This window comes from Bos mutus, chromosome 21 (assembly GCF_027580195.1).
Source record: "Bos mutus isolate GX-2022 chromosome 21, NWIPB_WYAK_1.1, whole genome shotgun sequence".
Lineage (NCBI taxonomy): Eukaryota > Metazoa > Chordata > Mammalia > Artiodactyla > Bovidae > Bos > Bos mutus.
Window position 1 is genome coordinate 31,186,949 of NC_091637.1, and position 15,203 is coordinate 31,202,151.

Genomic DNA, 15,203 nt, shown 5'->3' on the forward strand with positions numbered 1-15,203 from the left:
GCAAATGTGTCACTAGCAAACCAACCCTTAAAGGACAACCAAAGGAAATTCCCTAAAGAGAAACTAAATAAGTTTTAAAAAAAGAACATGGACCAAATTTTCCAACCAAAAGACTCAGAGTGGCATCCTAGATAATAAAACAAAAGCATACAGTTGTAACTGGAAATGGAACAATAGACTAGTTCCAAATAGGAAAAGGAGTACGTCAAGGCTGTATGTTGTCACCCTGCTTATTTCACTTATATGCAGAGTACATCATGAGAAACGCTGGGCTGAAGAAGCATAAGCAGGAATCAAGATTGCTGGGAGAAATACCAATAAACTCAGATATGCAAATGACGCCACCCTCATGGCAGAAAGTGAAGAACTAAAGAGTCTCTTGATCAAAGTGAAAGAGGAGAGTGAAAAAGTTGGCTTAAAGCTCAACACTCAGAAAACGAAGATCATGGCATTCGGTCCCATCACTTCATGGGAAATACATGGGGAAACAATGGAAACAGTGGCTGATTTTGGGGGGCTCCAAAATCACTTCAGATGGTGATTGCAGCCATGAAATTAAAAGACGCTTACTCCTTGCAAGGAAAGTTATGACCAACCTAGATAGCATATTCAAAAGCAGAGACATTACTTTGCCAGCAAAAGTCCATCTAGTCAAAGCTATGGTTTTACCAGTGGTCATGTATGGATGTGAGAGTTGGATTATAAAAAAAGCTGAATGCCAAAGAATTGATGCTTTTTGAACTGTGGTGTTGGAGAAGACTCTCAAGAGTCCCTTGGACTGAAAGGAGATCAAACTAGTCAATCCTAGAGGAAATCAATCCTGAATATTCACTGGAAGGACTGATGCTGAAGCTGAAGCTCCAATACTTTGGCCACCTGATGCCAAGAGCTGACTCATTAGAAAAGACCCTGATGATGGGAAAGGCTGAAGGCAGGAGGAGAAGGGGATGACAGAGGATGAGATGGTTGAATGGCATCACCAACTCAATGGACATGAGTTTGAGCAAGCTCCGGGAGACAGTGAAGGACAGGGAAGCCTGCAGTGCTACAGTCCATGAGGTCACAAAGAGTCGGACACGACCGAGCAACTGAACAACAATAGGCCATGCCATTACATGATTCACTACGTAGAAGATATTTTATTTCAAAGGAAAAAAAAATTTACAAAAACGCTCATTCTCGTGACTAGTATATTGACTCATTTTTTAAATATTGCAACTGTTACTACATTTATATTTTAAAATAATGACTAGATGGAACCTGTTATCTTTTATTTGAAAAATCTGCATTTTGAAATCTGCAAGGGGAAAGCATGCTTAAATTTATTGTTGTTTTCTTAAACTTTTTACTATTTTTTCATTATTTTATTATTTATTATATTTATACATTTTATTATGAAGATTTTCAAATACAGTACACAGAAAATAGTATGAAGTCCCCACTCTAATCATTAAGCTTCAATAATTATCAACATTCTGCTGTTCTTATTTCATTTCTTCTTCCCTATTGTTTTTTTCTGAAATATTTTTTAAAATTTTATCCATTTCTGGCAGTTCTAGGTCTTCGTTGCTGTGCAGGCTTTTCTCCAGTTGCAGAGAGCAGGGGTTGCTCTCCAGTTGTGGTGTCTGGGCTTCTCACCGGTGTGGCTCCCCTCGTTGTGGAGCATGGGCACTAGGGTGTCGGCCTCAGCAGCTGCTGCCCACGGGTTCAGCAGTTGTGGCTTCCGGGCTCTAGGGCACAGGCTCTGTAGTTGTGGCGCACGGGCTTAGTTGCTCCACAGCATGTGAGACCATCCCAAATCAGGGATCAAACCTGTGTCTCTTGCTTTGGAAGGCAGATTTTTTTTACCACAGAGCCACCAGGGAAGCCCTGTAATATTTTAAAAGAAATCCTAGAAACATCACTTCTCCTGGAAATATTCAGTATGTGTCCTTTTATTCTTTAATATACTTCTTTAAAACATCATATTTTGTTCTTTCTGGCTTTGCTGGCTCTGTGCTGTGCAGGCTTTTCTCCAGTTGTGGTGAGCAGCTACTCTTTAGTTGTGGTGTGTGGGCTTCTCATTGCAGGGGCTCCTCTTGTGCAGCACAAGAGAAGGGCGTATGTGGCTTCAATAGCTGAGGCACACGGGCTCTGGATCGCAGGCTCAACAGTCGTGACACAGAGGCTGAGCTGCTCTGCAGCGTGTGGGATCTTCCCCATCAAGGATCAAAACCTGTGTCTCCTACATTGGCAGGCAGAATTTTTACCACTGAGCCACCAGGGAAAGCCAGTATGTGTCTTTAAAAGATAGAATTTTTAAAATATAACATCATTAACATAACCAGCAAAATTACTAATAACACCTTAAATCATATACCATCCAGTTGTATTCAATTTTCACCCATGTTTAACTCTTTAAAAATTTATTTATCTCTGTTCTATACTTTAAGTATATATATATATATATGTATATATAAAGAAAAATTATAAAATCAACCTCATAAAAACCAAATACACAAAAAGAAAAAAACAACTAAATTATGAAATTAAGTTTAACAAAAGATTTTTGATTCCAGATAATTTAACTGGCTCACCCTTAGGAACACTATGATTAATTACTTTAAAAAGAAAAACAGCCTTTTTGAAAGCTTCTTTATAGAAAAAAATACTGTTTAAAACTTGGACCTAATCCATTAATCAATAAGATGGCCAATACAAACATTATCACACAATTAAAAAAAAAAACCTGAAATAAATGAAGCAGTTCAAAAGAAGAGTATATCAAAATAGAAACTATCAGATCAGATCAGATCAGTCGCTCAGTCATGTCTGACTCTTTGCGACCCCATGAATCGCAGCACGCCAGGCCTCCCTGTCCATCATCAACTCCCGGAGTTCACTCAGACTCACGTCCATCGAGTCAGTGATGCCATCCAGCCATCTCATCCTCTGTCGTCCCCTTCTCCTCCTGCCCCCAATCCCTCCCAGCATCAGAGTCTTTTCCAATGAGTCAACTCTTCGCATGAGGTGGCCAAAGTACTGGAGTTTCAGCTTTAGCATCATTCCTTCCAAAGAAATCCCAGGGCTGATCTCCTTGAGAATGGACCGGTTGGATCTCCTTGCAGTCCAAGGGACTCTCAAGAGTCTTCTCCAACACCACAGTTCAAAAGCATCAATTCTTCGGCACTCAGCCTTCTTCACAGTTCAACTCTCACATCCATACATGACCACAGGAAAAACCATAGCCTTGACTAGACGAACCTTTGTTGGCAAAGCAATGTCTCTGCTTTTGAATATGATATCTAGGTTGGTCATAACTTTCCTTCATATTCAAAAGCAGAGACATTACTTTGCCAACAAAGGTTTGTCTAGTCAAGGCTATGGTTTTTCCTGTGGTCATGTATAACATAGGTCTATTAAACACTAATAAATTAGTTGTGGACAAATTATATTTTTAATGAAAACTTCAGTAAAAACTATATCAAAAAATCATTCCCATAAATAAGGATACTTCTTAAAAACAGTAAATCATTATTTAAACTATCAGAGAACTTCTAAATACTTAAAATGATTTCAGAGATGTGCCCAAAGCTCAAAACTGTATTTCACACCACTGTTTTTACACTCCAGAATTTTCACAAATGTCATTAATAAAGTAGTATTAAATTCAAGTCAATAAAACTAATAATTTAAAAAGCACTGGGATAATCCTGTTATTTGTTATCATTTTTATTTATCACTATATTTAATTCACTAATATTTTGTTCAATGTTCAAGATAAAATGTTGCTTTACTGTAATATCCTTTTAGGTTTTAATATTAAGGTTATAAAATGATCTTTTATTCTGAGGAAGAGTTTCTTTAAGATTGAAGCTATCTTTACCTAAAATCTTTGGAAGACTTCACAAGTGAAGCCATCGTGACCCAGAATTTTCTTTATGAAAAAATGTTTCATTATTAACCCACATTCTCTTTTATACTTATAAGTTCCTTCAAGTTTTTCTAATTCTTGCTATGCAATTTTTGTTACATTTTTCAAGTTATTTATCAATTTCTTCTAAGTTTCTAAATTTAGTGTATAATATTGGTCATAATTTTAATATTTGTGGGATCTCTATCAACACCCTTGTTTCATTCCTGGTACTAGGCTTTGTCTCCTCTTTTTCTTGCTATTACTAGAAATCTGTTAATTTTATTAGTCTATCTGAATAACTACGTTTTGCCTTTGTTAATTTCTCTGTGTTCTCTCCTATAAACCTTTTCTTTCCATATTCCTTGGGTCTAACTTGTTCTTTTCTAATTTCTTGAAATGAACAAAATGTGGATTATAGGTTTTCCTTCTTTCTAGTTGCTATAATTGAGGCTAGAAATTTTCCTCAAAGCATAGCTTTAACCAGACCCAAGGATTTTTAAATGTTCATTTTCTTTCAACTGATATTTTCTAATTTCATCGTGACTTCTTCCCTGACTCGTGGACTTTTCAGAAATATATTCCAAAGTTATAAAAATTTGAGAATTGCACGGCTATCTTTTTATAATTAATTTCTAACTTCATTCCAATGTGTTCAGACAGAATGAGTTCAATCATCTAACAGCTGTTGAAACGTTTAATGGCTCAGCATGTGTCAATTTTGGTAAATGTTCCATGTGTGCCTGACTATGTATTTCAATTTACAGTTACAGCCGTAAGAAAGTAAGTAGCCCGTATTAAAATTAATCTTCCTGTCAAACACAACTACAAGAGCTAGACAAAATACATAAATGAATTGTTTAAAGGCACTGGAAAGCAACCAATATAGGCAAGATTTGAGGAATTACAATTCCTGAGAATAGAGGCCACAATGTGAGATCCACATTCACCCCAGAATTTTCCCTGAAGACTGCTGGAATTCACAGTGCAGGCAAAGTGACTCCTTGCAGAAACCACCAGTCCTATCTAGCTCAGATGCTGGAGTTCACCGAATCTAAAGCAACTGGGACTTCAAGGAAAAATAAGCATGGAGAGCAGGGAACTGAAGAAGAGTAAGCCAAAAGAAATCTGCATTCAATCTTCCCTTAAGAAGTCTGACAACTGCTAAACTTTGCATATACAAGGCAAGACTCCAAGAAATCCAGAAGAAAACAGCAGCTGGGGTGCTAACGAGCTAAGCAGATATTGTAGCATCTGTATGGTGCTGAGGAAACAAAAGCTGGAATTCAGGAATGAAGTGGTCTTGGCAAACACCCCAGGTTTTCAGTTAAGACCCCAAAAGGAACAAGAAAAAACTAAAACATATCAACTTTAATAAAACCTCAAGGCAAACCCTGACAGGATTAAGGTGCTCTGTTTGTTCTCTTATTACCATAAAAAAAATACATTTTTAGAAAAAGCCCCTGTAACCTTTAATACACAATGTTAAACATTCAATTAAATATGTGGCATACTAATAAAATAATTGAATAATAAATGAACAACAAAAAACTGAAAATTCCCCAAAAATGTTTTTCAAAGTAACAAATCTATGGGTAGTCCAGACATTTTACTTCTCAGACACAAAATTTCTAAATAGCTATTATTAATATATTCAAGAAAATATGTATTAGACATACACAACAGAGGATTAGTGTAATAACTAAAATGCATAACAATACAAAGTTTCCAGATTGAAGCATCGGAATGGGAAAGAGAAAGCACTATTTGTCAGACACATCAATTACATAAAGTTAACTAATCAAGTTGTTTGGATTTTTATATTTACTGATCTTTATCTATATGTACTATCAGTTGAGATAGTTATGTTAAAATCTCCCGGTATAGACTTTTTTCAATTTTTCCTTTCAGTCCTGCCTGGTTTTGCTTTATATGTTTTAAAGATATGTATATATATATGTGTATGTCTAAAGCAACTTAGAATTACTTTATCTTTCTGATGAGATGACCCTTTAGTACTGAAAAAAAAAGAAATCTCTCTTTAAAATGCTTCCTGTCTATTCCATTTTGTCTGGCTATTCTAAAAATACTAGTTTTGATTTGAATAGGATATGTATAGAATATCTTTCATCTTTCCCTGTCTTTTTCTTTTGACTTTTCCATGTCTTCATATTGAAGGTATATCTCTTGTAAGTAGAATACAGGTTTATTTTTAATATGGCTTTATATTTTTTTTTGTGATTGCAAATCAGTGCATATTTTTATTTTTTTAATTTTTAATATAAATTTATTTATTTAATTGGAGGCTAATTACTTTACAATATTGTATTGGTTTTGCCACACATCAACATGAATCCGCCGCAGGTATACACGTGTTCCCCATCCTGAAACCCCCTCCCTCCTCCCTCCCCGTACCATCTCTCTGGGTCGTCTCAGTGCACCAGCCCCAAGCATCCAGTATCACACATTGAACCTGGACTGGCGATTCGTTTCATATATGATTTTGTTTTTAACATATAGTATTTAGACCATTTATATTTAATGTAGGGACTGATACAATTGCATTTACTTCTAATAACTACAATTTGGTTTTTTGTCTTATCTGTTTTGTGTTTCTTTTTTCCTCTTCTCCAGTTTTCTTTTGGATTAATCAAAAGGATTATTAGTTGAACATTCTTTTATTCTTCTTTTTTGCTTTCTTGAGTTTATAACACATCCTTGACTTATATCTAATACAAATTATTTTGTAACTTCCTAGATAATGCTAGAAACTAGATAATGTAAACTCCATTCTTCTGCTATCTTTTGAATTATTGTCATAAATTTTCATTCTACACACATGTCAAGCTCCACAAGACATTGTTCCATACAGTCAATACACATTTAATGTTCTCTACATGTTTACTCCTTCCAGGGTTCTTCATTCCTTCATGTATTTCTGGCTTTCTATCTGGCATCATTTACATGCCACCTGAAGAACTCTGCAGCATTTCTTTTAGTGTAAGTCTGCTAATTTCAAATTCTCTCATTTTTTTATTTATCTAGAATTACCTTTATTTCACCTTCATTTTGAAGGTTATTTGTGCTGGATGTAGAATTCTATCTTGCCAGTTATTTTCTTTCAGCACCTTAAGGATCTCATTCCACTCTCATCTGGCTTTTATCTGCTATGAGTTTACTGTTGCTCCTTTGAAAAGTCTTTTTTTAAAACTCTGATTATTTGCAAAGATTTTCTAGTAGTTTTTTTAGTATTTGTAGTATATTGCATCTAGATAAGATTTATTTTGTATTTTTCCTACTTGGAGGTTTACAGCATTTCTTGAATATAAGACTTTATGTCTTTTGCAGTTTGGGAAAATCTTCAGTGATTTACCTCCTCAAATGTTGCTTTTGCCCCATTCACTCCATCCCTTCACAGACTCCATTTACATATGTGCCTCTTATGCTCTTCTCTGCATTCTATTTCTTTTTTCTTCATGATTTAACCTCAGTATTTTCTACTGACTTAGTATTAATTCAATACCAAGTCTCTTAAGATTTTAAATCTCGTCTAACATGTGCAACCACATTAGCTGCTTTAAGAATTTCACTTATCTTTCTGGATTCCTCTCTTACAGAGTACTGTGACCATGAAAAATTCTAGACTGGTTGCTCCCTAGACATGCACACAGCAAACATCCTGGGATCACCACCACAGAATTATTACCTTTGCCTCTTCTCTGTGCTGGCTTCCCTCTAGTAGTAACAGTGTCGATGCAGTTAAAAAAAAATGTTAAGACCTTGCATGTTTGAAAATGTCTTGAAAAATCTATTCTCACATATAATGGATAATTTGGCTGGACATAGCATTTTAGCTTTGAAATTATCTTCCTCCAGAATTTTGAAGACATTGTTCAATTTTCTTGTGGCTTCTAGTAATTCAGCAAAATTTTTTTTTGATTGATTCAGAATCAATTGTGATTCTTGGTCATTTGTATGTAAACTGATTCTTTTCTATTTTTAGAGCCTCTCATCATCTGTATTATTCATAAATTTCCCAACAAATTTTGATGTCACTCTACTTTCATCCATTATACTGGACAGTTAATGGATGGCCCTTATAGTTAAAAGTTTATTATCTTCATGTTAAACAAAAGTTTCTTTAATTATTTCATGACTTCTTCCTTTATCTTTCTATAACCCATATTATTCAAATAGGGGATAGTCTCATTAACTATTTTTATATAAGATGACTAAAACTTAACATCTTAAAATACTAATCTTATTTCCATGAAAGTCTTTGAGTCAGGAATCTGAAGAGTGCTCAGTTTTTGTGGGGGAGGTATAACAGGGTACTCTTCTCATCTCCACGTGGTGTCAGCTAGGGTGATTCAAGTGAAATCAGAGAGTTCATGATGGCCTCACCACATTCCTAAAAGTTTTGATACTAATACTGACTGAGATAGTTCTTCTCCTGGCCACTTTGTCTTCATATGGTCTCTCATTATCCAGTAGCCTACCTTGGGCTTCTTTACAGGGCAGCTGCTGCTGCTGCTGCTAAGTCGCTTCAGTCGTGTCCTACTCTGTGAGATCCCAGAGACGGCAGCCCACCAGGCTCCCCCGTCCCTGGGATTCTCCAGGCAAGAACACTGGAGTGGGTTGCCATTTCCTTCTCCAGTTCATGAAAGTGAAAAGTCAAAGTGAAGTCGCTCAGTCATGTCTGACTCTTAGTGACCCCATGGACTTCAGCCTACCAGGCTCCTCTGTCCATGGGATTTTCCAGGCAAGAGTACTGGACTGGGGTGCCATCGCCTTCTCTGTCTTTACAGGGCAGTTGGCTTCTAACAAGGAGAAAACTGACGCTGCCAGGACTCTTTACCAGCTAGGCTGGGAATTTACTAAACGTCACTTTAGATACATTCTATTGATCCTATCAAGTCACAGGACCAACCAAAGACTTCTGGAGAGAAAAACAGACCCTACTACCTGACAGTGGGGTGGCATGCATGCACGTGGGTGAGAGAGACTGTCCAGACCCACTGTCACAACAGCCTGCCCCGATTCACAGCCTAGCTCCCAACTGCCAACATCTTCCAGGACTACCAGACATTCACCCAATTACACCATCAGCCTCAGAGACCGGTATCTCATGATCTACACCAGATCTGTGGAGAAGGCAATGGCACCCCACTCCAGTATTCTTGCCTGGAGAATCCCATGGATGGGGGAGCCTGGTGGGCGCCGTCTATGGGGTCGCACAGAGTCGGACACGACTGAAGTGACTTAGCATCAGCAGCAGCATACCAGATCTGGATGACTTATTTAGGTGTGGGTTCTCTTGATCTGGAAACCTCACAGATCAGTAGGAGGAGAGGGTTTGAAGAGGAAGAAAGATTGAGGCGTCTTAACATTATGAACAGTCTTTCACTTAACTTCTTTATTTTCAATACAATACTCCCATCTTTCAATATAGCTGGTATCCCTCGGGTCAAATACTATCTTTTGTACCTTCTCAAGAGAATCAATCTCCAATATTTTGTGGGGTGAGTGAGATACATCTACTCTCATCCTACTATTCAGAGTCATGAAAAACTGAGGAAGATTCAAGATTCTTCTTAACTTATAATCCCTATCTATACTCTCACTTCCAAAGATACCTGCTCACACCAATTTTTCATCTTTTGGAAGTTATGTGGAGCAAATTGGATCACTTGACATTGACAGTTTTGCCCACTCTTGGAGCTGAGGATGCAGCTAGCTTACTCAAATGTCACCACTGATCTTTCTACTTTCCAACTTTCCAAATTTTGCTCATATCTTCTCCTGTCTCTTTTTCTTTAAGTCCTTCCATATCATTTCAGTTGAGTTTGGGGAAAGAGTGAGGTAACACTTTGTCATCTTTAACAAAAACCAATTTTATAGCATATTATTAAAAACTTGAGTATTACAGCTACTGCAGTTATAAATTAAACTTAAGTTATACACCATAATTCAGTGCACACTTCAGTTGCTCAGGTCCAACTCTTTGTGACTCCATGAACTGCAGCACCACCAGGCTTCCCTGTCCATCACCAACTCCCAGAGCTTGCTCACAGAGCACAACAGTGCATCAAAACCCCAAAATGGAAAACTAAAGTGGTCAAAAACAAAATTCCCTGGTACATTAACAATATAATTTTTCAGTCTAGTCATAATTAAGATCAATCATTTCACTTCAACCAAATGGGTCACTCATAAATACTGCTTTAAACAAAACTATGATACATCTGTAACATCTTACAGAAAAACCCAAATGAACTTTTTGTCCAACCCAATATAATTCCTTGTGGTTTTGATTTTTTAATACATTTCTCTCAGACCCTTTTAAGATACAGACACTAAGCTTTACGATTATACATTTTCCTACCTTTTCCTAAGAAAGAACTCATGCCTACTCTCAGTTTTCTACTTTCTCAATAGAGAAAGCACGGGCAATATATTCTATAAAAGTAAGGCATATATGTGAAACAAGCCAATACATCTTACTGAGACCAAAATGGGAAAAACAACACAATATCAGTAATGAAGATGTTGCATTACCTTTGTTATATCCAATAAAACATTTACGAACCAAAAAGCTCCAAACAGATCTTTCATCAAAAAGAAAAGAAAGCAGTATTCTCAAGTTGTCTCTAACTCATAATACAAATTCATTATTTCTTCCTATCACTCTAAAATCTAAGTCTCTAAAAATGTATATAAAAAAAATCTACCCTGGGGCTTCCCTGCTGGTCCAGTGGTTAAGAATCCACCTTGCAATGCAGGGGCCACCGGTTCAATCCCTGGTCCACAAAGATTGCACACGCTGTGAAGCAACTAAGCCCACGTGCCACAACTACTGAGCACACGGGTCGCAACTACTGAAGCCCGTCACCCTAGCGCCTGTGCTTTGCAACAAGAGAAGTCACCTCAATGAGAAGCCTGCGCACCACAGTGAGGAGTAAGCGCCCCCAACCGGCCACGGCTAGAGAAAGCCCATGCACAGCAGTGAAGACCTAATGCAGCTGAAAATTTAAAAAAATCCACCCTGAATTTATGTAGAAAACCCCTACGGAATAAATAAAGGTGGGTCTTTAGAATAATGGCCCTTCTATTTATTTTTGACCTTTATTTATTCTGATGGTATGGAAAACAGATACATGAGTAAAGATAAACAGGATATTATTTCAGTATTTAAAATACTAATGAAATGCATTTAAATAGTATTTAAATATTAATGAAGTACTGGCATGATATTTTAAAGTAGAGGATGAACTACTGTATTTCTTTTCTACTTTAAGTCAAAAGAGTTATAAAGGATCTTAATAAATGAATTGACAAAAGACATCATTCTCAAACTCGAGACTAGAATGATCTTCCTAAGTTTTCATATAGTTTTTAAGCTTATTTTATGATTTTAACTAAGGCAAATTAACATCACAGAAATGATGCACCCAGATAAATATATAATGCTACTATGACCAATTTCAAATAAAATAAATAGATCCATGTAAACCCACTTGTCTACTGCATAAAAAGGTTGACTCAAAACCACTTGCCATTTCTGCGGGAAGGCTTCTGCACTGCCACTGGTGGGCAAGACGGGGCAGGTGCTACATCTGAAGAAGCAGTAGAGCCTGTATGATGAGCCTTTACCTTGTCAGCCCAACTGACCCCTGTGGGAGCCAGACGCGGAGCAGCCACTGTGCCAGATGAACCCCTATGGAGAAAATGACTGAATTTAATAAATCAAATACACATTGAAATTTAAAATATATACTTAATATATTTAAATTTTAAATGAATTATATGTGTGAATGTATATCTACACACACAGGATAACATACTATCATAGCAACTTAAGGCAAATATATTCATAAATATCCTGGACTAATACTTCATTAGTCCAGCATAACATATAGTATGGGAGCAAACATAATATAAAAGCTGTCACTAGTTCAATTTAAAAGAAAATCTCAGTGAAATGGAGAATCTTAAAAAATATGCACATATACCTGCACATATACCCTTAACGTTTTATTTTCATTTAAAACCCTTATCTATTAATAATATAAATGTCCATTAATTTGACCATATATCAACACAGGCACCATTAAAACAGGGTTTTTCACATGTATTATTTCTTACATGAACCTCAAGTATGATGCCTCATTGACAATGTCCAATTTTGGGTTTTTTGAAATGGAGTGATAATTTAGTGACACCTATTAAATAAGAGCACAATTCTTCCCAACTTTAATAATCTCTCCAAGCTTTTATAGTTGTCCTATCCACTTCTCATTTGACAGCAAAACTTTAACAGTTGACTTTATCAAAGCTTCCCAAAAACTCATCCTAGTTTTCACAGAAACAACGATTCATTTTATACACATATTTTAGTGGTTTACTTAATATTTAAGTTATGAGTTAAAATACAGACAACTTAAATAAACAAGTTTGGTAACTAACTGCAGAGTCTAAAGCATTTAACTCAACCAGTAAGAAGAGAAGTGAGTATATACACTAAAGTCAGCCTATAAGCCACAGTTTTTCAGCATGCTTTATTCTCATTTTATGATGATAATAAAGGGTGTCAATTAATTCAATGATACAACACATGAAGATCAATATGAGAACTTTATTATTTACGCATTAAAGAATTTCAGTGTTAAAATAAACCATGCACCATACAAGACTCTCTGCACTACAGACCAACGGAATGCATTATAGGGGAATTTGTCTTTAAATGGTGCTTGAATATACAAACATTTGCTTTTATTTGCTTATATATCTTTCCCCAACTCCACTAAAGTTCAATTATTATAAGGCTCTGTTAGGTAGGTAGAATAGGGAAAAGGAGTCCAAAATGGCGGTGGCTAAAAGACAAGGAAGAGAAAAGCCCACAAAAATAAAACAAAGGAAGGTCCGAGGACCGGAGTGAGGACCTCAGGTAAAACAAACAACACTCCTGGCTGGCCCAATTTACATAGGACAGGCCCAGAGAGAAAAAACATATAAAAAGAGGAGCCAAAGCTAGCTCTCTCTCTCTCCCACACGCTGCGGCGCTCTTCTCTTCGCATCTTTAGATCGACGTGCCCTCACGCCTCCAGGATGGATTTTCCTGCTATCTTCTGAATAAAATAGAGCTGTAAGACTGAACTGTAACACTGATTTGTCTAAGAGCTATAACATGGTCTGTTTGAGACCTGAGAGCTATAACACGGTCTATCCAAGACCCAAGAGCTGTGACACGCTGAGGGGGCTTTAATGTCCGTCACTCCAAATCTTTGTTGTGACGAGACAAAAAACCGAGGAACATACACTCGCGTGACAGCTCCAAAGTCCATCAACCTTCACCTAGGGCAATACTATCTAATAATCTCATTTAAAGCAAAAAATTGATTCTACTGAATAACACTTAGTGAGCTCTTACTAAGGGCTGAGTACAATGCTAGGTGCTTGGGATACAGAAAATATGACAAACATCTTCCCTTAAAGAAGGTCATAGTGTAAGAACAAAAATTAACATTAAAAACGTTAACACACTGAAAATCTAATAATAATATACATATATGCAAGGCCCAGCAGAAACAGGAGATGAAACTGACCATGGACATGGAGACAGGAACAATGAGAAGCCACGAAGAAAGGGTAAGTTTTAACCGAACAAAGATGACTGACCAAGCAAACTACTTACTGACCCTCACACTACAAATGTTAAGACTCACTCTAAAGAACTCGAGTCCAAACAGATATTTATCTTTAAAAGTGAAGTTTGCTATGGAAATTTAAGGAAAAAAACAGTGATAACTTTCACGAACAACATCATAGCTGCCAGAGGTATCAATGGCATTTGGGGCAAACAGGGGCTAACTTAAAAGGCAATGGTGGAGAATGAGAAGTCCTTGGGGGGCTTTGAAAAGCTCTAATACATTCCTGGAAATCAAGAAGACCACACACATGCGCTGGGTTGTGTGCAAACTCAAGAAAGGTCTGAAACAGCTCTAATCTCTCACCTCTGACTGCCCTTGAGGCTCTGAGGAAGCAGGAATTGAGAGCAAAGTTAGAACTGTAAACTCCAGAGCACTGAAGACATGGTGATCACACCTAAAACTAGAAAAGAGCTAGGAGACTTATTGGTTCAAGGCATTTAAGGAAATCTCTGTCAAATCATTAGCTGGCAACTAAGATAACTAAGTAGAGACTTCAGTGACTATAATAACAAAAAACACAGAGGTGGCTTCCCTGGTGGCTCAGAGGTTAAAGCGTCTGCCTGCAATGCAGGAGACCTGGGTTCGATCCCTGGGTCGGGAAGATTCCCTGGAGAAGGAAATGGTAACCCACTACAGTATTCTTGCCTGGAGAATCCCATGGACAGAGGAGCCTGGCAGGCTACAGTCCACGGGGTCCCAAAGAGTCGGACACGACTGAGCAACTTCACTTCACTTCACTTAGACTTCAGAAGACTAGTTCAAGAAAGTCACTAAACAAACAAATAGTAGCAAAGCCACCACCACTGAAGAGTGACAACAAATCCTGGAAAGTGTAGCAATATCATCTCCAGAGCTATCACACTATACTATTTAAAATATCCAATTTTTAACAAAAGCCATAAGACACGCAAAGAAACAGGAAGTATAGCCTACCCACAGACACACAAAAGAAAAGCAACCAAAACAAGTCCTGAAGGAAGCTTGAACGTTGGACTTACTAGACAAAGACTTTAAATGAGCTATTATAAATATGTTCAAAGAATATTTAAGAACAAAACACAACCACGTCTAAAAATAAAGTATGAGAAAAATGTTTCACCAAATACTGGATATCAATAAAAATTAAATCAAATATGAAAAATAATCACAGAGACTTAGATTCTGTGTTCCCAGTTCACAGGGCTCAGGTTTGATCCCTGGTCAAGGAAGTAGACTCCAAACGCCACAACTAAAGATCCCACATGCAACAATGAAGACTGAAGATCCCACGTGCTGCAACTAAGACCTGTCACAATCAAATAAATACACAAATAAATACTTTAAAAGAACTACATATGTATTCTGGAGTTGAAAAGTACAATAATGAAAATGAAAAATTCACCAGAGGGGCTCAACAGTAGAATTAAGCTTGCAAAATAAAGAACTAGCAAATTTAAAAAGAGGTAAATTGAGACTATATAACCAAGGCTATGGTTTTTCCAGTGGTCATGTATGGATGTGAGAGTTGGACTGTGAAGAAAGCTGAGCGCCGAAGAATTGATGCTTTTGAACCGTGGTGTTGGAGAAGACTCTTGAGAGTCCCTTGGACTGCAAGGAGATCC

At 37.0% G+C, this 15,203-nt stretch overlaps 1 protein-coding gene across 3 annotated transcripts in view; it reads right to left on the reverse strand.

The window, feature by feature from the left end:
• Nucleotides 1–15,203, reverse strand: part of SCAPER (S-phase cyclin A associated protein in the ER) — a 419,624-nt gene that overhangs the window by 309,305 nt on the left and 95,116 nt on the right. For all 3 annotated transcript variants that reach the window (XM_070358560.1, XM_070358561.1, XM_070358559.1), the window contains exon 8: nucleotides 11,449–11,609. In XM_070358560.1, the coding sequence (XP_070214661.1) occupies nucleotides 11,449–11,609 (161 nt within the window). The remainder of the gene's footprint in view (nucleotides 1–11,448; nucleotides 11,610–15,203) is intronic.